Source organism: Monopterus albus, unplaced genomic scaffold (assembly GCF_001952655.1).
Source record: "Monopterus albus unplaced genomic scaffold, M_albus_1.0 scaffold8.1, whole genome shotgun sequence".
Classification (NCBI taxonomy): Eukaryota; Metazoa; Chordata; class Actinopteri; order Synbranchiformes; family Synbranchidae; genus Monopterus; species Monopterus albus.
Window position 1 is genome coordinate 3,492,115 of NW_018127888.1, and position 22,089 is coordinate 3,514,203.

General features: G+C 39.6%; 2 protein-coding genes across 2 annotated transcripts in view; both read right to left on the minus strand.

The window, feature by feature from the left end:
- LOC109951832 (unconventional myosin-Ic) overlaps positions 1 to 1,899 on the minus strand; it is a 49,218-nt gene extending 47,319 nt beyond the window's left edge. The window contains exon 1 of the mRNA XM_020586553.1: positions 1,810 to 1,899. Coding sequence (XP_020442209.1) covers positions 1,810 to 1,899 — 90 coding nt within the window. The remainder of the gene's footprint in view (positions 1 to 1,809) is intronic.
- A 6,435-nt stretch (positions 1,900 to 8,334) lies between these two features.
- ywhae1 (tyrosine 3-monooxygenase/tryptophan 5-monooxygenase activation protein, epsilon polypeptide 1) lies at positions 8,335 to 18,822 on the minus strand. The gene is made up of 6 exons (XM_020585980.1): positions 18,566 to 18,822; positions 16,831 to 17,030; positions 16,154 to 16,260; positions 15,624 to 15,830; positions 14,559 to 14,695; positions 8,335 to 9,476 (listed from the first exon to the last, which is right to left on the minus strand). The coding sequence occupies exons 1-6, from the start codon at positions 18,627 to 18,629 to the stop codon at positions 9,424 to 9,426; spliced, it is 768 nt and encodes a 255-aa protein (XP_020441636.1). The 5' UTR covers positions 18,630 to 18,822; the 3' UTR covers positions 8,335 to 9,423.
- Between the last annotated feature and the right edge of the window lie 3,267 nt (positions 18,823 to 22,089).

Sequence of the window (22,089 nt, forward strand, 5' to 3'; positions counted from 1 at the left end):
AAAACCAGGATAAACTGCCAAAACACAGCCACACACATTTAACATTTCCATTTGTTTAAGAGCCAGCTAACTCCACCACATTTCCCTTGTTTAACTTACCAGAGTGTCGCCTGATTTCAAGGTTGACAACCTTTTTGAGAATAACATATTGACGCAAGGCAAATATCCGACTTCTCAGAAATGTATTAGAATGACTGACACAAACACCTTTCACAGACATTTAGAGATGCAGGGTGATTTGACCTTGAAGGAATGTAGGAACGGGGGGGTCAGGGTGGAGGGAAGCTGCGTCCTGGAATGTTTTTGTTGTTTCCTCTCATCCAGGCTATGGTACATTCCACACCTCCCCAATCATCGCTGACCAGCATACAGCAGGCAGCATTAACCACACCACATTGCTCTGACTACACATCCTAATCCAGTGTCAGCGCGTGTGCGTGCCATGTTAAGAAGCCCATTCCCTTCATTCTGTATATATAGATATTAGATAGCAGCTGCTTTCTTACTACCCTCCTACACAAGGCAAGAATATATATATACTGTATATATATATATATATATATACATATAGGCAAAATGTTTAAAAGCAATGGATTTCTCTTTTAATTACTGCATGGAAACATCACTGCTGTAGAAGATATGGGCAACAATAAGATTTCCACATTTAAAAGTTTGTGTGACTTTACAGACATGTTGGCGTGACATTGACAAATATCTATTTGCCTTGCATCAGGCAGGAGAGGCAAAGACATATTATGATATTGATTGATATGGGTCAACCTATAGTATAATTTCATTTGACCCTTATTGCCTGGTAAATGCACGTCTTTTGGATCCCATTGAACAAGTTCCAGCTTTCAAGCGATCAAACATGGATCAATTTGGAGCTGTGTTTCTGGCCACCCTTGAATGTAAATCCAACCTGTTGGAAATATTTGACTCTTTAGCTGCTAAATGCTCCACTATGTTTGTGAGCTAGTCGCTAACTGTATGGCGCTGGAAACAATGATGACCAACCAAAACCGTCAAGTTGTGGGACATCCAAAGCAACTAGTTCAAACATGTTAAAACACTCTGCAGAGTCCAGCAATAATTCTCTGTGGGTTCATCACCAGGAGGCGTCCTTCCCACTTAGAGTACATGTTACTTGATCCATTGTTAGCATGAACATATCGATAATAGCAACGGCCTTTGGTGTTGCATTGCATTTTGGACTACTGAGACTAAAAATGATGCAATAACCACTAGCACTGCTTTTTTGATAGCATTAATGCTAACCCCAAATGTCGTAGCCTATATGATTTATTCTTTTTACAGCTAGTGGTTTGATTTTACTGCTATCATATTCAGTTGAACCTGAATATCTTGCTGTGACATTGTGTTTGTTCAGTTACTTTGGGACTTAGGAGATTTACCACATAACAAGAATGTAGACCTGTAAATTCATCATTCAACATAACCAAAATATGCTTAAAGGAAGAAATCTTTGACCTGGAATTCATATTTTGAATTACAATGAACTTTAAACTCTTTAAAATGAGTTCTTATCAGCCCAATTTAACACTTGAACCTTAACTTATTTGGTATCTTTGATTTACCAGTGCAATTTACATGACAGTCTATTCATTTCTTGAATTATCTAAAGGTTTCTCAGCATCATTCCTGTGGGGGCTGAACCCTACCTCTGCTGTGTTAGCATCTATTTTTGCCAACTGAGCTACATTTGATAAAAACCACTGGAATGAAAGAGGAGTGGAAAAATTTGACTCCAGATGTGGCCTCAGACCTGGCCACAGTGTGTGAACTGACCTTGCAGCTGTGGCAGTAGTTTTCCCCGTTCTTCCCCGGAGAAAGGATGATTTCCCCCGTTGGGATGAGCTGGATCGTCAGTTGCATCATCGCTCCCTTCTCCTCTTCTTTTCCCGTCCCTTCTTCTTAAGCGATTGTCTTGTTTTGTGCTTGCTATACCTCCTCTGCAGTGACAGGAGAATCTGAGGAAAAATATTACAGCTCTCCCCTCTGGTTTGTTGGCAAATCCTTAAGTCAGGTAGAAAGAGAATATGCCTTGAGGACCATCTCAAGAAATATCGTATCTGAAAAACAAAAATAGTCAGAGACCATATCCTCGTCAGAAATACATGCCAGTAGATTATAGAAGTCTGTTCTCCATGCATGCGAAGTGAAGCTGTGGGCTCTTACCTGACTAATTCTATTTCCTCACACGATGACCAAAAAGCAGAGAACAGTGACTGGAGACTGAGAACTACTGCAGAGGTTTAGAGTCGGGGTGTTACCTGTTGCAGAGCAGATAGTAACAGTGAGCCCAGCTTCCCCTCGCTGCAGCCAGAGGATGTTGCTTCTGTGGCTGAGGGATCATGGGGAGGATATGGAGCTCAGCCTAGCTCAAGATGGATGACACATGCAGAGGATGTGTCTTTTGTCTTACTGGTGGAAAACACATTTGTCTTGAATGTCTTATCTTAGTTGGTGAATTGAGTTTCTTCTTACACCAGGATACTTAATAAAGGGAGTATACAAGGTCACTTGTTCCAAATCTTTCTTATCTGAAGTATGCTCAACGCTCTGTCAGATGAACTCAAATATTCCTCATCAACACTACCTGCCAAACTGTATGTACAATAATGAAACACTACCATTTGGACTGCTTGCAAACCAATGATGGTAAGATGATGTCATGGGGTAGGACTGGATAAGTCTGACTTCTTCCTACTCCATTCAAGCATGTACTAGGTATAAGCAAATTGATATTGGATTAGCATTTGTTGGATATGTGTAAAATTATGTGTGTTGACATATCAACTGTCTTTACATGCTTGAAAGAATAAATCAAATCAAATCAACATTACAAACACTTAAAGCAGAATTTATATTTATTTTTTCACTTTAACATATATTTCTAATGCACAAACGTGGCTACATCATCAATGTTGTATCCTGGAGTTCCTGGGTGTTTTGGGTCTTACGACAGACGCCCTTGTGCAGGCGACCCAACCAAGGGTGATCCATAATATTCTCATGCACCCCCAGCAACAACAGAAGTACCCCTACTTGGGAATTGCTGGTCTAATTCATCTTATCTCCCTTTGAATCCCATTAGATAATTAATGGTGCTGCTTACTTGTTTTAAACATTGGACCCCAAACACAGTCTGAACAGGGTTTCCTCCTACACCCAGCATCCTGCTGCAGACATTCCCAGAATCTGCCCAGTAGATTGTGAGTTTGACAGTGTGTTTATCTGTGTGTGCATAACTGACCTCACTTGTGCATCCTTTAAGATTTACAAACAACACACACATGCGCCACATGCTTTCTAAAAACAAATAAAGGACTTGTGTTCTCACAGCAGTGCACTTCCTGTCCTCTGTGGGGCTTGACATTTGACATACACACTGACACAAGCACACAAATACAGTCCATACTGAACAAAGGTTGGTTTTCAGGATCAAGAAATGTGACATTGCATGTTTCTCTCTTAGTCACTCTCATTTGGATGATCTTTCTGTCCCATCTGAAGACTCCAGATCCCTCCCTGAATTCCTGTTTGCTAACTGTCAGCAATGTGGGGCATATCCAATTACTTGTACACATCAAGACATGTGGCTTGTTTGAATAGTATTTCACCATCTTTTGTGGGTGGATTCCAGCCTAACTGCACAATAAGGGAGCTAAAGACAAAGCAGCAATAGAGCAGTGGCTCCTGACCTAAGAGGTAGGCCAGGACCTCCAAAAGACATCATGAGATCTGAGGAACAGCAAGATGATAAACAGGATAGGAAAGTTAAAAATAACATATTTAAACAAAAGAAATTGTTCATTTTCAAACTTGCTGTTCAAATTTACATTATGTGAGAGTCACTTGATAATTTGGCCACTCTGGGCTCCTAAAATTAGTCAAATTAAAAAAAGAACTTTTTGTTGAACTCACACCAGAGTAACATATTTTAATAAACAGAGTCCCAAGTAAATATAGATTTGTGATTAAGTGGTGAGAGGTCAAAAAAGTTGAAAGAGAATGTGATAGTGAGTAGTGAGACTGTCCAAGGTCATGTAATGAATTTAATTGTAAAGCCAGCTCTTCCAACCCAAGTTCAAATGAAACTCCCTGATGTTGCCAGATGTGGTTGCTGGGAGATCTGTGCAGCTGTGAAGCCCAGTGAACTAGTCAAGATTTAAACAGGATTTAACTGCATACCCCTAGTGCACTAATGATTCTGAATGATTGTACAGTGTTTTTATATAGGATTTTTATTCTGTTTAATAATAAATGTTTTATTTTGTTTAATTTTGTATCAGCACTATAACTTTGCATTATGCAACATCTCTGCAGCTTTCATGTTTGTCTCTGTGCTGCATCCTTAGGCAGATTTTATTTGAGAAAGTGATTCTCACTTGAAACATAGCTTGTCTAAATAAATATTACATGAACTGCAGTATCTAAAAAAAGATACATGCCTTGCATATCCCATAAATACTGTCTGTCTGTCATTGTGGCACAGGATTTGTGTGTGCTGAACTTTCTGTGGAGGCTGCTGGTGCTGGTGAGAGAAGGGAAGTGAAAGTGACACACATCCTTTGACCTCTGACCCCTGCTGGAGGGATTACTGACAACCTGGCATCAACAGGAAACCTGAGGCCTGTGTAGCCTCGGAGCAGTTTCGGCTCTGCCCAGTTCTATTTTAAAATAAAAACACATACTTTAAGAGCGACTGACTTCCAAGATAAGCACACTATTGTTCCTTAATGCAGAATGAAAGTCAGATGAAACAATGTTTTGACCACAAACATAGATCATTTGTAAGGGTTACAGAATGCTGCAGAAGTTCATTAACTGTAATACAAATTGATGTAGTTTCTTAAGCTGTAAATTCATATTCACAGCTGCAGACATTCATGTTAACATATTTGGTGGTTTATTTTATGGTTTCTATGAAAAGAAAACATCTTAATGATGGTAAATGTGACTATAAATCCATGTCACACAATGGCTGTAAATCATCTGTTTTCCTAATTTCCTGCCCATCTCATCACATCTGTTAAAACTTAGAGAGTATATTTCCTTTCTTTTCATTTCCTATGGAGGTATACTGTATGTCAGAGGTTACAGTAGTGCATGAGAGGTCATATGCACTTTTTCCTCTTCCTAATGCTTGTTTCAAAAAAAAAATCTATTTACTTTTGTGTGTATACTGTATGTGCGCTGAATATGTCTCGCCTTGTTTCCTCTGCTTCAGTGGATTGAAGATGAATCACAATGAGAACTGGCTCCTGCCAGAGACTCTGAGGACACATAAACACATTATCTGACTCATACTACCAACAGCTGTGATAACAATAATAATAAATAGGCCATTTGATTCCTTAATAATCATTATTATAGTGATTATAATCATTCTGTATTTAGTTGTGGTGGCTGTGTTTAGATATTTACAGAGGTTTTAATTGAAAATGGTGCAAATGTAACTTTTATGTGTTTAAACCAGGTATATGGCATGCACCTTGTGAACCACGGGTCCCTCTGCTTTTGCTAAAACTTGTTAAAACCATTGGATAATTTATTGAAAAATGTAAATGGTTGACAAAGGAATAGAACTTTGTTGTCCCACTATTGCAGAAAACGTGTTGGCCTCATCATTAAAAATAACACACACACACACACACACACACACACAAAACCCAATAATAAAACAATGAAAACATTCACATGCACAAGGTCAAACATTAACAGTATAGCGCTATATATAGGCCTATTGCATTTCCTGGATCAGTCATGTTTGCTACACAGAAGTGTGCTCATCGTGCACACATTCAGTTTGTTCCATGGACAGAGGGCACTTGGACACTGTATGGTGATTTGAAGGGCAATGAGGCAGGACAGAGTGAGCTGTGGCTCACAGGTTCATCTCGCTGTATAATTGTGGTACAGGCCTGTAACAGAATCCCACATGGCGACTCAGCCCAGACCAGATCAGATCGGGGTTGAGTAAATCTCACAAGTGCTGCCTGAAAATAAACCTGTCTATTTATAACTGCTGTCTCTGCAGAAGAAGAGGAAGTTCATAATATTTCATGGACGCTTGTTCCCCGGATCCCACTCTGCAAGCAGTATTATTGCCCTGACAACAGAACACCGCTGCAGTTTCCAGTTTCCACAGGAAGGCAGGGGAAGCTACAGGAGGCTACAGATGTAGAAGAGGAGGCCAGTGACTCTGGAGAGCAGAGTCTTCCAATATAATGAGTGGAAAGTTAAGCTGTGGCACTTTGTTATGTTCCAGCACATCCACCACCATCTCCTATGGAAATGTTGAAATTAATTTAGGGTGAGTGAAGTGATTTCAGATGAGCTGGGACTTGCTGCCATCTTGAGGTTTCATGTTACAGCAGGCTGGTCAGTGGAGGAGTTGAGGGCAGCTTTATAAAAACCTTTCTATTAAAGTACTTTGTTTAATTACCACAAATCAACTCACCCAAAGAAATCCTGGACCCAGAGCAGTAGTATTGGGTTTCTTTGGGTAAAATGTGATGAAGCTAGAGTAAAGTACACTGAGTACAGGGTACTCGATGAGAATGTTGACACATCAGGGGCCCAGTAGTAAATTTTAATGTTTTCCCAGTTATCTCAAGATTGGCCCAATAGTCTGATAATTATTAGGCCATGGTGTCACAACAGGGATTACATTTTTCAAATGCTACACTTATAGCCTTAAGTGGAAATGGAATAGGCCTACAAAAGATTTAGTTGATGCTGATTTACTACTAGAGCAAAAGAAGAGATTTAGATTAGTCATATATAGCACCTAGTATTTACCTACCTGGCCTGAGGATGTCCTGTCATCCACTCAGATCACCCAGCTCTCAGTCCAGTGACATATGATCTCCAGGTCACTTTACTTCTCATCATATAAACACCTACTTAAGCAGTTAACAACATTGTGAAATGATTTGTCAAATGCCTTCTTGTTGTGTGTGCCAGATATGACCTGCAGGGGGCACTAGAGGAGCTGCTGCACAGTCATCCAAAGAGAGTAAAGTGTGGTCTCCTGTATGAGAAAAGAAATGTGGTCAGGTTCTTTCACATCACCTCTAATAAACCTACCATTTCTGTGTTTCTTAGTTGCTCATATATGCAGATGTCACTTATTTTTACAGAATACTGAGTTAAGAGCAACATGAATGTAAAATAGACAAAAGGATTCACAAACACTGTCATAAAGCTTAAATAAAAACCATAACGTCAACTCTGTGGTTGCACTACAGGCAAAACTGTGAAATCACTGAAGTCATTTGGATTCTCTGCTATTCTGTCCAATGGATGTTGAAATATTTCACTGGATAAATGAAATTTTAGACATGGTGGTGGAACTAGAGGAGTTGAGAATCACCAAAATCATTAGGAATCATCATCTGGGGGCCATGAATGTCATTACAAACTTCATGGAAATCCAAAGTGGAGGACTCAGTTTAAGACCAACAGTGCCATAATGCATATAATTAAAAGTATACCTTATATACACACAGTATATAGACAGTAAACACGCTAGTGATATAATCAGCTCTACATATATTGATAGTTATGACAGATTCTGAAAATAAATTATTAAAAATAGTGATATCCTTGATCAGATCAATAACCCACCAGCCTCGTAGGCTATAGCTGAATTAACAATGTACAATATTGCAAAAAAGCAGCGCAGTGTTCAATTTCCAAGAAAACTGAAGATGAAATTGCTTGTTCTTATTTTACATTTGTGGTTTATAGGGTCCAATTCACTTTCCCTGAACACCTACCAACCAGACAAAAATGACTGTGTCAAAAAACGCATTGGCTCCATTAAATCAACTGGATCCACCATATTAGTGAGTTTCATGCCACCAGACTTTGGCCCATCACTTCATCAGCCACTCACACAGTAGCAGCTCTGAAGTGTAACGGCATCAGCTACACAGACATGAAGATTGTCTCCCAAATGCTATAAATAGAACACACAAATTTATGTTTGACTCACTGTTGCCAAGTCAGATTCCAGCAGCACCTGTTCTGTATGTGGCAACACTGTGGTTCATCTGGTTTGTGGATTTAAGAAATCCAATACTGACACATTGGAATTATGAAAGACAGGCATAATATGTAAAACTTCATTTAATAAGGTTGTAATGCAAATGTTAACAGCCTGTAGTAGCTGCAGGACAGTTTAATTCATGAACCTGTGTGAACAAACTGTTCCATTGATTATATTTGCTCACATAACAGAGAAAAGATAAAAGCAGCAAAGTGCATCTTCCAAATGAAGCAAACACGAGTCGGTTTGTAATGTTTAATTTAGATTGTTTAATGTTAATTCCATGCTGTGATTCAGTAAGAACAATACAGATTCCCTGTCTGTGGCTCCAGTCAGATATCCAGTAGTACAAATCAGCTCCAAGTTACACATAATGAAACAAAACAAGAAGAGAAAACTAAGCGAATGGCAACAGAAAATAAACCCTTTGAACCTAGAGGATCTTTAGAGAAAAGTTAGGGAGAAGCAGCAGAAAAGAAAATGTGTTAACTCATGCAAGCATGGACAATCTTGACTTTGGGGCTCTCTGTTGAGAAGCGGGGCCAAATTGACACTGCACTTACACAAGTGAAAAATAAATCTCCCAATTCTTTTTTTTAATTTTAAATTAAAACCACCAGCTAGCCCACCCTCAGAGATTCAGCATGTGTGCACAGTTACAGTATTTCAGCACAAGTTACAGTCCAAAGACAACTAGAAAAACACAACAGAATCACTATGTTATAAAAGTTAAGCACTTCTTTGCCCCACATGGATATCGCGAATTTTGCCAACTTCCTCTGAAAACCTGTCAACAAAAAAGGGCACTTGTACTTTTCCAAATTGCCCATAAAAAGGTAAAATGATTTGCATGACATTTCACTAAAAACTGAGATAAAACAGCTCCCATAACTAATAGTCAACATTATCAGTAATAAAAGTTAATTTCTGTAATTACATTAAGAAAAAGATTCTCAATACATCCAGCAAACTGATAAAAATATTGAGGAAAAAGCAGAAACAAAAATAATGAAAACAAAGATAACGTTTCAGAACCGCTTGTACCAGGACAGAAAAAATAAGGTAAAATAATCCAGGGACTCTTTCTAACATTGTATTTCCTGTCTCAATTAAGTGGTATTTACTTGAATGATGTAAGGGCTAATATAAAAATAAAAAAAGAAAAGAAAAATAAACTTGCCGTAAAGTCTGTGGCCCTATTGGGTCACAGGGCTCCAGAGGTGGGAGAAAGAGGAGGAGAGAAAGGGAAGAGGAAGGTGACTCACAGGAAGTGAGGAGGATTTGGGGGGAGACAAGGAGTGTGAGGAAAGGGTCTCAAGTTGTTGGCTGTCGGTGGCATAGTCTCACTGGGTCTCATCCTCAACATCTTGCAGTGCCTCTTTGCTCTGTTCTTCAGCTGATGGAGAGAACATACAGTCAGTGGTTTTTTTATTCCTGAGCTCTCCACGATCTGACCGATCATTCAAAAACAACTTCTCTGTCCTTAATGGAGAATGAGACACGGGCAGGTCTAACATTTGGTGGAAAGGCCAATGAACTCACACAGCTAAGCTTAAACCTTGGGGGAAGGTCCATCATTCTCCATTTTTAGAAAAAAACAAGTCTGGAAATGACATTCTGAAACAGTAATAAAGAAATTCAAATTTCATGTTTTCCCATATTTTATCTTCAGTTTCCATGAGAAAAAATTGTTTCTCTACTGTTGTTGCTACAAGAGGATTTAGTTTGCTGTGAATGGAGTCTCAACGTGATGGCAAAACTTTGCAATATTATAGTATACTTTTTTTTATTACCATAACCTAGTTTTATTGGCTAAATGTATAAAGTCGCACTGTGCTGTTTTAGTTTGTAGAGGAGGAGCCCATTCTAGCTACTTTATACACTGTTAGTTTCATTGGTAAATCCCCACGCTCAGTATGTGATTTCCATCTATAATCAAGTCAAAAACCATTTTTTTAAACAAGTGATATTTCAAACTGTTTTCGTTGTTTTTTAAAAAAAATGCTGTAGAAATAAGTGAATGTAACTCTAAATATGGAGGAGGGTTTAAATGCACTAGAATTATGAAACACTGAACTTTCCCAAAATACTCGAGACAAGTTGATGGTGCAATGAAAACAGGTTGAAATGCACTTAAAACACCTGCAGATTTTTTTCTTTTGTAGAAACTCAGCTCCAAACTAAAATGGCTGGATGATGCATGCGGTGAATGCGTTTAAATCAAAAATCTGAAAATATTCACTAGCATAAAGTAGCAGAAAACAAATGCTCTGACTTCTTGCAGCAAATAGGTTTTGGATTGTGTGGGAACATACAGATAATCATTTGGTGAAAATCTGTTTAAACTGACCTGTACCATCCTAAATATTCTGGGCCCTTTTAGTGTAAATATCAACCGTCAACATCAGTCAAAATGCATGCTGATCCCAAATGTAACGTTCACCAATTTTGAGTGAAGACTGAAATATGGTGTCAGAGTATGAACCACAATCTCTCATTCTACCAAAGTGTGTAAAAAAAATAAAATAAAAAAAGCCTGACAGTGTGAAAACCTCACAGAAGCAAAAAGTGCAAAGAGGAAAAAAAAAGTCGAGTCAGTTCAACTTTCACACAAAACTGAACACATGCATATACACCTGAAAACATCTGTTCAATCTCAGTGGAGAAGGACAACTAATGTATCAGTCATGGTTCTTCCTAACCAGGGGCTGTGATAAGTCAACTGAACTGTGGCGAGAGTGCAAGCGGTCTGGCATGCAGTAAAACGATGTAAATCTCTGCTCTATGGGGCAGATACAGATTCTCACTCTAAACAACACTCTAAACAAACAGAAGTTAAACTCAGCTACACTCGAGAAAGTTCATTTTCCACTGAGTGCAATGGAAAGATCAAAAGATTACCTATTACCAAAAATTCATTTAAAAAAATCCAACCAAATTAGTCAGTGACCAAGCAACAGTGAGTGGACTGGATTATTAAACCATGAGTGTGTTAGCGTTGAGAGGAACAAGAAGGTAGGAGCACACACACAGCAAGGCTTGGGTGAACAACACTTACAAAGTACAGTTAACATGGGAAATGAACAGTCAGGTTTGTTTCCTTTAGGACTCTACAGCAGAGGGAATGAGAAGAAGACAAGAGAGGATGAGTCACTAAGAAAGAAAAGGTGCCAGTGGACGCTGGGCAACATAGCAAATGCAAACGGCTAGAATCGGCGGAGAAAGAGAAAGAACGGATTAAATAGTGCTCAGTGATTTAGCAGTTTTATATCAAAATCACAATTTAAATTTTATACTGCAAGATGAGTCATGTGATCTTGTATAATGAGCACCGTCTTAACAAGCTGTAAACCTGTAGTCCAACAGCTGTAAGGACATAGGGTGGATTTACTCTGCTGTAGTTTGTTTACTGGATCAGCAAAACTGAGATAACTATTCAATTTATACTTTTCCAAAGACGATTTGTGGAAGGAGAAATGCCACTCTCTAACAGTTGAATTTAAATAAAAATGAGTGGACTGCATCTTTTTGCTGTTTATAGAAAGAGAGTGGCGAGTCTGCTCTGTTCCTACATAAACTTCAGTTTCAAGTAGCTTGGCAGTTGAGAGCTAATGACAGACAGCTGGTAGACGGACTGAATCTCATTCTGTATCATATTTAAGCTTAAAATCTCTGAAATCAGGAGCTCCAGTATTCAGGGCTGCCGAGTAGTCTGTCCTGTCAGTCAGTGAAGCTAACGTTAGCTAAAGCAGCTGCAGCCCAGTAGTATTAAGGATTATGAGTCTCATATATAAAAACCGTTAGGTTTGATTTACCAGTAGTTTGTCATTATTACTTTAAGTAGCCAAGTACATGTACTTGTTATCAACACATATAGAGCTTTTAAATGAGAAATTCAGAAATGCAAGTTAAACTGGTTCACTTTCTACAGAATTTTTTTTTTTCTGGTGAAATCTGAGAATGTGCACCTGACTTGAACAACTTGAGAGAACCTTAACTATTTTACAGTTTTATAGTATATTCTATCTCTGGTTTATTTAAAAAATAAAAAGAATTACAACTGAACGTTGTCCTCAAATTGTTCGGCCCTAGAGGTTATTCTGCAAGGCAGAAAAAAGCAGGTGATCTCTGTTAGATAGGATGGTTATGAATTTTCACTCTGGAGGGCTGATTTCTGCTCAGCCATACAAGTTAAACACAGGAATCTGCAACAGACTGGACATGCACACTGTGAGCATCATGATCCATGCCATGAAAGCCTGACCTGATCTAAGTGATCAGCATTTCAGTAACAGCTTCACTTTTTAATGCCACTGACCTTTAACAGGTTTCCTTGTTATTTCATTTGTCCCTGGTTCTGTCAAAAATTCAACTAAGATACGTTTAGCCTTTATTTGAGTCACCATGGCACAAGGGAGTTGCTGTGTGATCAACTCAGAAGAAGCCCCAAATGTATTTATCTTGGATAAACAGAACAACAAAGAAACTGGAATTATCACTTTCATGGTCCTATGCCTCTGCCAACCAGTCAAATTCATGAGACTGGGAAAGATGTGAGCTCACTGACCTTGACATTTGACCTTCAACAACCAAAATCTAATCAGCTCATCCTTTAGTCCAAGAGGACACTTCTGCCAAATTTGAAGAGATTCCCTTAAGGTGTTCCTGACATATCTTGTTCACAAGAATGGGCCGGTCGGACATACAGACAACCCAAAAACATAATGTCAACTGGCAAAACATAGTTGCACACAAGGGTAACAGAAGTCAAAGGGACAGATTGTTTTGATAAACGAGCATCTTGCTAGCTACAGAATATTAGGTTATATTAATGCAATGACCGCTCCCTTAAACATCAGCTAGGTACGTGGCTTACTTTTCTTGAAAAAAGCACAATATTATAAACAATGTGTATGTCTTGCATTGCTGCTGACTGAAGAGATCAGACTGCTCACAGTACTGACACATTATAAATCCAAGGTATAAGGTTGCAAGTGGGTAATAGGAAATAAGTGAGGTGTCTGTTAGTTCATCAATCAGCATCTAGTCCTGGAAATAGGTTCAGAGACCAAACAGGTGGATACACTTTCAGACATCAAGCGTCAGAGAACACAATGGTCTATGTAAGTACAATGAAAGGGAACCGGGGAATGAGCTTCTTACCCTCTCCCTGCATATCTGAAGTCCATAGTGTCAGGTTGTCACGTAACAACTGCATGATAAGTGTGGAGTCCTTGTAGCTTTCTTCACTCAGTGTGTCCAGTTCCGCGATGGCGTCATCGAAAGCAGCCTTCGCCAACCTGAGCAAAAACATTTAGCACTTCTGTTGAAATCGCCATATTCTTATGGATTCATGCTGTCAGCCAGTATTGACTGCAGTGATATGTGAGATGGAAGCTGATGCCAGTGCCAAACTGAACACCTAGCTTGAACTGTAATAGAGATTTTATTGATAATCAAGATTTTGTAACATTAAAATAAGAAATATGCACTTGTGTCCGTGACTTTGTGCATCGACCCCATTCTCCTTTGCTCGCAAGATGCCGTTACGTATTCCTTTATGTATATGTGAACATAAACCCAAAGGTACACATGTATGCCTTCAAAACACCATGTTCATGCCCTAACAGGGCCAAGTTAGTTAGTGTAGGTCTCAGTCCAAAGCAGAAAGTGTGGCAGGACTTGGAAAACTGCTGTACAGTCACAATTATCATACAACCTGACAGTGTTAGAGCAATGTTTTAAAGATGAGGGAATGTGTGGGGGGTGGGGGGCAGTAAAAAGGTGTCACTACCAAACTAAAGAGGAAGTTAATACAATCAACTGTTTTGTGTTAAAGGGTTTTTTGTTATTAATCCACGTCCAAAGAAGCCTTACTGCATCCAATGTAAATTAATGTGGTAATATGATACAACATTAAATAGGCCAATGTGGGAGAGGACACTTCTGCCAAATTTGAAGAGATTCCCTTAAGGTGTTCCTGACATATCTTGTTCACAAGAATGGGCCGGTCGGACATACAGACAACCCAAAAACATAATGTCAACTGGCAAAACATAGTTGCACACAAGGGTAACAGAAGTCAAAGGGACAGATTGTTTTGATAAACGAGCATCTTGCTAGCTACAGAATATTAGGTTATATTAATGCAATGACCGCTCCCTTAAACATCAGCTAGGTACGTGGCTTACTTTTCTTGAAAAAAGCACAATATTATAAACAATGTGTATGTCTTGCATTGCTGCTGACTGAAGAGATCAGACTGCTCACAGTACTGACACATTATAAATCCAAGGTATAAGGTTGCAAGTGGGTAATAGGAAATAAGTGAGGTGTCTGTTAGTTCATCAATCAGCATCTAGTCCTGGAAATAGGTTCAGAGACCAAACAGGTGGATACACTTTCAGACATCAAGCGTCAGAGAACACAATGGTCTATGTAAGTACAATGAAAGGGAACCGGGGAATGAGCTTCTTACCCTCTCCCTGCATATCTGAAGTCCATAGTGTCAGGTTGTCACGTAACAACTGCATGATAAGTGTGGAGTCCTTGTAGCTTTCTTCACTCAGTGTGTCCAGTTCCGCGATGGCGTCATCGAAAGCAGCCTTCGCCAACCTGAGCAAAAACATTTAGCACTTCTGTTGAAATCGCCATATTCTTATGGATTCATGCTGTCAGCCAGTATTGACTGCAGTGATATGTGAGATGGAAGCTGATGCCAGTGCCAAACTGAACACCTAGCTTGAACTGTAATAGAGATTTTATTGATAATCAAGATTTTGTAACATTAAAATAAGAAATATGCACTTGTGTCCGTGACTTTGTGCATCGACCCCATTCTCCTTTGCTCGCAAGATGCCGTTACGTATTCCTTTATGTATATGTGAACATAAACCCAAAGGTACACATGTATGCCTTCAAAACACCATGTTCATGCCCTAACAGGGCCAAGTTAGTTAGTGTAGGTCTCAGTCCAAAGCAGAAAGTGTGGCAGGACTTGGAAAACTGCTGTACAGTCACAATTATCATACAACCTGACAGTGTTAGAGCAATGTTTTAAAGATGAGGGAATGTGTGGGGGGTGGGGGGCAGTAAAAAGGTGTCACTACCAAACTAAAGAGGAAGTTAATACAATCAACTGTTTTGTGTTAAAGGGTTTTTTGTTATTAATCCACGTCCAAAGAAGCCTTACTGCATCCAATGTAAATTAATGTGGTAATATGATACAACATTAAATAGGCCAATGTGGGGCATTTTTTTTAAACAAACAAAAGCTTTAAATGTTCAGCGTCACTAGCAACAAAGGGCACAGCGGGACAAACAAAGGGTAAGAATGTCTACTTAAGCAGGGCAACGGAGGAGGATTAGTGTAGGTAGAGTGAAAGCAGGAGATGGCTCTTTGCTATCAAGGCTCCTACACTTTGGACCCTTTCTAAACCTCATGGTCACATATTTCATATGTACATAAAAGATCACTCTGCTTTACCATTGTTGATGAAACTTAAGACATACAACTGAGACACTGTATTGAAGAAACACTGACCTGCAAGCACGGTCAGGTGAGTTGAGGATCTCATAGTAGAAGACGGAGAAGTTGAGGGCAAGACCAAGGCGGATGGGGTGTGTGGGTGGCAGCTCAGACATGGCTAGATCAGTAGCAGTTTTGTAGGCCACCAGGCTGTTCTCTGCTGCCTCCTTTCTGTCATTGCCAGTGGCAAACTCTGCCAGGTACCTGTGGTAGTCACCCTTCCTGAAGTTGGGGGAAAACTTGACTTTCAGAAGTGTACAACAATATTACAAATAAAGTGCTGAACTAAGATGGTACTGACAGAGCCAGGTACTTAACTCATTACTTGAGCCTTCACTTTACACAAAACCATATTTTTGTCAAAATGTCCCATTTGTGAATTGTCCTTATATTGTCATCGTTTTAACTTTGTCAAATTTTCTGTCTGGAATGTAGATCTGAATATTCCATATTCACTCACATGAATGTGTCAAACAAATGAGCAAATGTCAAAACATAAGTGTGTTCAGCATTCTGTGTACATTTATTCACCATATAGCTCTTACATTTTATTGTAGAAAACCTTAGACTCTCCCATGACAGCAGAGGGGAGTAGGTGCCTTTCCAGTGCATCCAAAATGTCACCACAGATTGACTTCAGCTCCTTTTCAACCTGCCACCAAACAGAGAAACAAAAAAGCACAATTACTCCATCAGCAAAATCATTATTTACTTGCCACTGAACAGTTTTGTTGTTTGCTAAGTAGCTTCATTTTTAATGGATACTAATCCAATTTATATGATATTAAATGCTCACCAGGTGCTGTAGCAGTCAAAGAAAAATGTGTTTCTCGAGGGGGTTAAGGTGGTGCAACAGCAGGATTACCCATCCTATTACCCATCACTTACTGCAGTCCAGCTGCCTCTCCCATCTCTGACACACTCTCTGGCCTCTCCCACAATAATAGCTGGCTCTAATTTCCCTTCATAAAAGCAAGAGAGAGTGCAAGGCTTGCCAACTATGACTCAGATGCAGTCTGTCCAGTAGCTTCTCATAGTATTATTATGAGCAAATGTTTTCACATTAGCAAAGCAAATCCAAGACACTTTAAAATGAGAAAAACATTTGAGATAATGGGACATAGAGGATCCATGTTAAGTGCTCCTGACAGACACCACCTATATACAAATGCCAAGCTTGTTTTTGAGAAAAGAAATCCAGAGTGTTTACTGAGTGCTGTACCGTTTGCCTGTATTCCCGGATCATCTTCAGTTTCTCTTCTCCACCCTTGCTCTCTTCTCTCTGTTCGATACTGCTGATTATCCTCCAAGAGGCTCTCCGAGCTCCAATCACATTCTTGTAGGCCACTGATAGTAGGTTCCTTTCCTCCACTGTGAGCTCCACATTCATGCCTGCCACGTTCTTCATTGACACCACCATTTCTGTTGAGGAGACACAAGTAACACTTCTTTAAGACCTGATATTTTACTGAAATGTTTCTCATCAACCTTGCACCTTGAGAGTATACAAACTACTGGTTAATCTTTTCATGCTGGCTGACAAAATTACATTTCATGTGTATAGACGTGAGAAATTTCATGACTGATATATTCAAACTACAGCATCAATTACATTGTGATGATGTGGTATCAAGCCTCCAGGTGGCAAATACTTATCTGGACATATTCAGGGAATATCAACAGTATGCCAATTAAATCTGCTTCAGAAGTCCATAGGCTTTCGGTTGGGTGAAAAAATGCATTAACAATGAAGCCCAAATGCTACACATAATTTATAGCTTATACATATGCAAGACAGGTTTGACTGTGACCTGACAAAGGGCGTTAAGGCAACTTCCTTAACAGCAGGAAGCCTCCACCTATCCAGCAAACACACACACATAAACCCACTTATTTCACTAATATTTTATGTACTTAGGGTGAAGTACACTGCAGTTGTATGCCAGTAATGACATCTGACAGGGTAGGTTGTTCTCTTGTAGGTTAAGTGTTAAAAGAGCCAACCGTGTCTGACGTAATTTAGGGAACGTGGCTTTTCCAAGGTTAATATGTGAATTTCTATTTTAAAATGTCTTTCAAATCGTCTCAGGTATTGGTAACATGTTAGGGGGAAAAGTATAAATTCGGCTAACGTTACATTCCAGCACGCCTGCCATTTGGCCAGTAAACCATAAATCACACTCGGTCCAAATCCCGTGAATGAGTCATGGCACATTCACTTAACGTTACTGGGCAACCTATGACCGGTGGCAAAGGCAGCCGTCTAAAAACAGCCTCTACAAGGCCTGCAATGGTATGACAGTCTGACAGGAGTGGACCAGAGAGAGGAAGAGGGGGTCATTTTCACCAATCGATCCGTACTGCCCGTTTGCGGGGGAACACCCCACTAAATGAACAGCTGCCTTGCCACTCAGTGTTAACACACAGCAGGCCCCTCGTACGAACTCCCAGGTAACACAAGTTAGTTAACACCGGTAACAAGATCACAAAAACTTGGTATTTATTGTGGGTACGAAGACAACAAAATGCCACTGGGCGTTGCTTAATGGAGCTAACCTCATCAGCTGCTCCAATGTTAAGCTACAGAGGAGCATGGTGTAGGGGAGGCAACTTGACAGCTCACGCTCCAATAATCCGCCATTTTGTTGTAGCCCTCGTCGCTAGCGTTAGCCACTATCAGTCACATTCGTACATTTTCTCTAAATCCTGAGGCTTACGTGCATTGGTTGTTGTTTTAGTGTCTGATTAGTTAATTCTAACAAGAAGCCACGTCAATACCATGTCAATGAAATGGTCAGCTGAAAAGCGACGGCGGTCGCAGACACGTTAGGTCCCTTGTTAGCCACGGCTAACACTGAGCTACCTAGTTACACACTGTTAACATTAGCTAGCTCGCAGAAAAAAATCCCAGCGGTGAACATGTCCCACTCCGAGCCAGCCCTGAAAGCGCAGCTTACCGTCATATCGCTCTGCCTGCTCGGCAAGTTTTGCCTGATAAACTTGGTCATCTCGCTCTCCCATTGTGTATCGAGATGCAGGTAGAGCAGCGAACTAATCAAACTAACAAATCTTTAGTGAAAATCAAGGTGGTGTGCCAAATCTTGTGAGGGGATCCTAAAAACCAACTGGGTCTATGAGTGGTGTTCCGCCCGACCGGTAGCGCAGCGCTAGGCTAGAGTAAAGATGGCGACTGGCTTCATCCGGGTACGTACTGCACATACGCACATAAATGATCAGCTCTGAAACGCCTTCCGTACTTCATATTTTTTATGAAGAGTGGGCAGTAATCTGTTTGTTCTGTATGCTCTTTAAAGTGTTACTGTCACAGAATCACTTTATTGAGTTTATAATTTATATGTACATTAATCATGTTGTACTTTCAATTGGTTGATCACTTTAGTAAGAACAGTCTTTTCCAGAAACATCTGTAAAATGACACTGCCTTGTGAACTCCTTTACAATTCAAAATCATGTGACTGTGGTGCTCAATGTACTATAACATAACAGTTGAAAAACACAACAGCAGTGTGCCTTTCCTCCACAGAGCAATGTTTCTCTAAAAATACAGTGCTACCGAGGTTTGTGGCTGCGTTGTGACACAAACAAAAGCTACCTTCACCACCTGGATGTGGAGGAAGGAGAAAAACAGATGACAGATTGCAACAAAGGATTGCTCAAATGGTGGATAAATAACCTTGATCAACAAATTCAAGCTGACCTGCAGGCATAGGGTGCAAGTGCCAGCTTGCACTATCTGTCACCATCTGAATGACAAGGGACAGATGAGACTAAAATAGTTTTTTTTGATTGAGCACATCATTCTACTGTTTTCAGAAAGCAAAAGTGAGGCCTTAAAAGAAAAGAACACAGTCCCTACAGTCAAAGACGGTGGAGGTTCACAGATGTTTTGGGGTCACATTGCTGCTTCAGGCACTGGGTGTCTTGACTGTGTGTATGGCATAATGAAATCTGAAGACTACCAACAAATTCTGGGGCACAGCGTCAGAAAGTTGGGTCTTTGTCAGAGGTCATGGGTCTTACAGCAGGCCAATGAAACAAAACAGACTTCAGAAAGCACCAGAAATGGCTTCAATGTGCTGGAGAGTTCTGAAGTGGCCAGAAATGAGTCCAGGTCTAAATCCCATAGAGCACCTGTGGAGAGATCTCAAATATGTTTGGGAATGACTGTATATAGTATAGTGATTTTAGGGAACTGACTCTTTAATATATGGTAATTTGACATTTCCAGATTGGTTTGGATTGCACTGTTGCATCAATAAATCACCACCCTCCAGTCAAAATACACTCAGTTAAATGGTCTGAAGCAAATAGCTTACACCTTATCCCTGTAATACTATCTCAAAATATTACTATCTCAAAAAACATAAGCCAACAGAATAACTTAGGCTACATTTACTTTTTGAGTGCGCTTCAGTCAGCAATGACTTTCCTATTTCTTTTATGTCAACAAAAATATAGTTGTTCTTGGAAACAAAACTGTTCAATAAAACTCATTGAGGTAATGTTAAAATTAAATGCTTTCATTGATAATGACATTAAATAACCATTACAAATGGGCAAAAGTCAAGCAAGTTCAGTATTTTTTGTGTAATTTACATGTTCTTTTAAAATATTTTTTCCAACAGCAATATTCCATCATTGTATGTTTACAAACTAATTTAGTTTGTTCTTCTCAATATGTGAAACAATGCCATTTGAAAAATACCTCTTCACTGCCAACAGGAATAGTCCAGCAGTTTGTTATGAACTCTACAGTTAAAAATTAAAATACAAATTATATTCCTTAAATGTATTTTTCAAGTACTAGCTGTTTCCTGACTCAGCAGCGCAAGCTTCTCTCTCACACACACATACACACACAATAAATTAAACAATTAATCTTACATGGGTTTGACTTTATTTACTAGTATATTAACACATTACATGCTACAGAAAATAAAAAGGGAATTTCAACGGTCTGAAAGAATATAGTGTTGTAATAAAATGGCACATTTTGATGTTAACACAATTTTCATTGACATTTTGCCACCCCTTCCTTTTCATGAAAGGAAATGAATTATTTCATGCAGGGCTACTAAAAAAAATACTCCTTGGTGGTTTAATTTGCAACACAATTTATAAGATGGTGATTTGTGGAGCTAAGCACTGCCATGTGCAGTGAGTGAAGGAAGCTTGATTTGATCTTAACTACAATTAATTAATAATTAAAAACCATAAAAAGGGGAGCATTTCAATGCAAACTCAGTGTAAAAGCAGTTAAGTGCATTCCGTTAATCAAATTTTGCCTCCTTTAATCACATAACCACTGGCAAAATACACTTTCCAGAAGAATACCATCTTCCTGAATGTTGCAACAGTGCCACCTAAAGGTATCATGGTTTGCTACCGTACCACGACAACTAAGAGGAGCTCTTTCACTTGGGAGACAGCAAGTTCTCACAGATCAAATTCAAAGTGGACCAGAATCACTTTAGAAAAGGTCTAAGCTACATACCCAGCCTGCTTCAATCCAAACCAGTCTGCTATATAATTGTGGGTGATAACTGTCAGGTGTCACGTCGATTAATTTGATCTTCAACAGAAAACCTCTTTGGGGAAGACGGCAATCTTGATCTTTTGGCAATACAGAAATGGCAGAGAGTGGCAATAAAACGGTAAAGAAAAAGTCAATGATTGTGTGCACATCATAAGTGGACAAGACTGGCTTTGAGACTGGCAGAGGATTAAATGAGGAAACACAAAGGAGACATAGGCTGATAAGACTGAGGATTAAAAGAACAGTGCAAGATTAAGAGGTTAAAAAGGGCATGTACCAATTATACCACCACCTTTTTATTTGGACACTGAGTAGTCAGTTTTCTATGGTATATTCAGTGAGCTGAATGGAGAGCACTAATATGAGAAGATGGTACTAACATGGTGGACAGCCTATAGTCACTCTGTTCAATTTCATTCATTTACATCAGATGCAGAATTAAAAACACATGGTGCCTTGTAAAGGCTGGGGCCAAACAGATGTGCCCCTCCAAGTTAGTTGTTCCGTTTTGCACCAGTGACCCACTGCTCCCTCCAAATATGCAATGGTAGAAAGTGTTTGTGGAAATGGTTTCCCCCCTGGACAAACCCAGCTTTAAAGAAAACTACAAAGTAACAAAAGAAACATTTTAGCATGTAATGATAATCACATAGCATACCATTTCATAACATCTTATTTTTCTTACAAAAAGACTACTTGGTGGTAATTGGTTGTAGGTGATGGATGGATGGGTACTGATTGAGCTAAGGTGAGAGGTGTGGAGAGGCTGAATGTAGTATTGCCTTTAACCCCACCCTCAACTGAAGTTTCTCAGGTTCACTGCTAGACCCTGCTCTACGGCTGTGATTACATCAAGGCGCTCTTAACTGCTGGTCTTGACTCATGTGATACTTGGTGGGCTGGACCAGTCCTCGGTCTGCCCCT

Excerpts from the sequence above, each read along its gene's own strand:
- ywhae1 (XM_020585980.1), bottom strand. The coding sequence starts at position 18,629 with ATGGGAGAGCGAGATGACCAAGTTTATCAGGCAAAACTTGCCGAGCAG. Across the intron at positions 17,031-18,565 it reads GCAGGCAGAGCGATATGACG|AAATGGTGGTGTCAATGAAG; the intron begins GTAAGCTGCGCT and ends TCTCCTCAACAG. Across the intron at positions 14,696-15,623 it reads TCACCTGACCGTGCTTGCAG|GTTGGCGAAGGCTGCTTTCG; the intron begins GTCAGTGTTTCT and ends GTTTTTGCTCAG.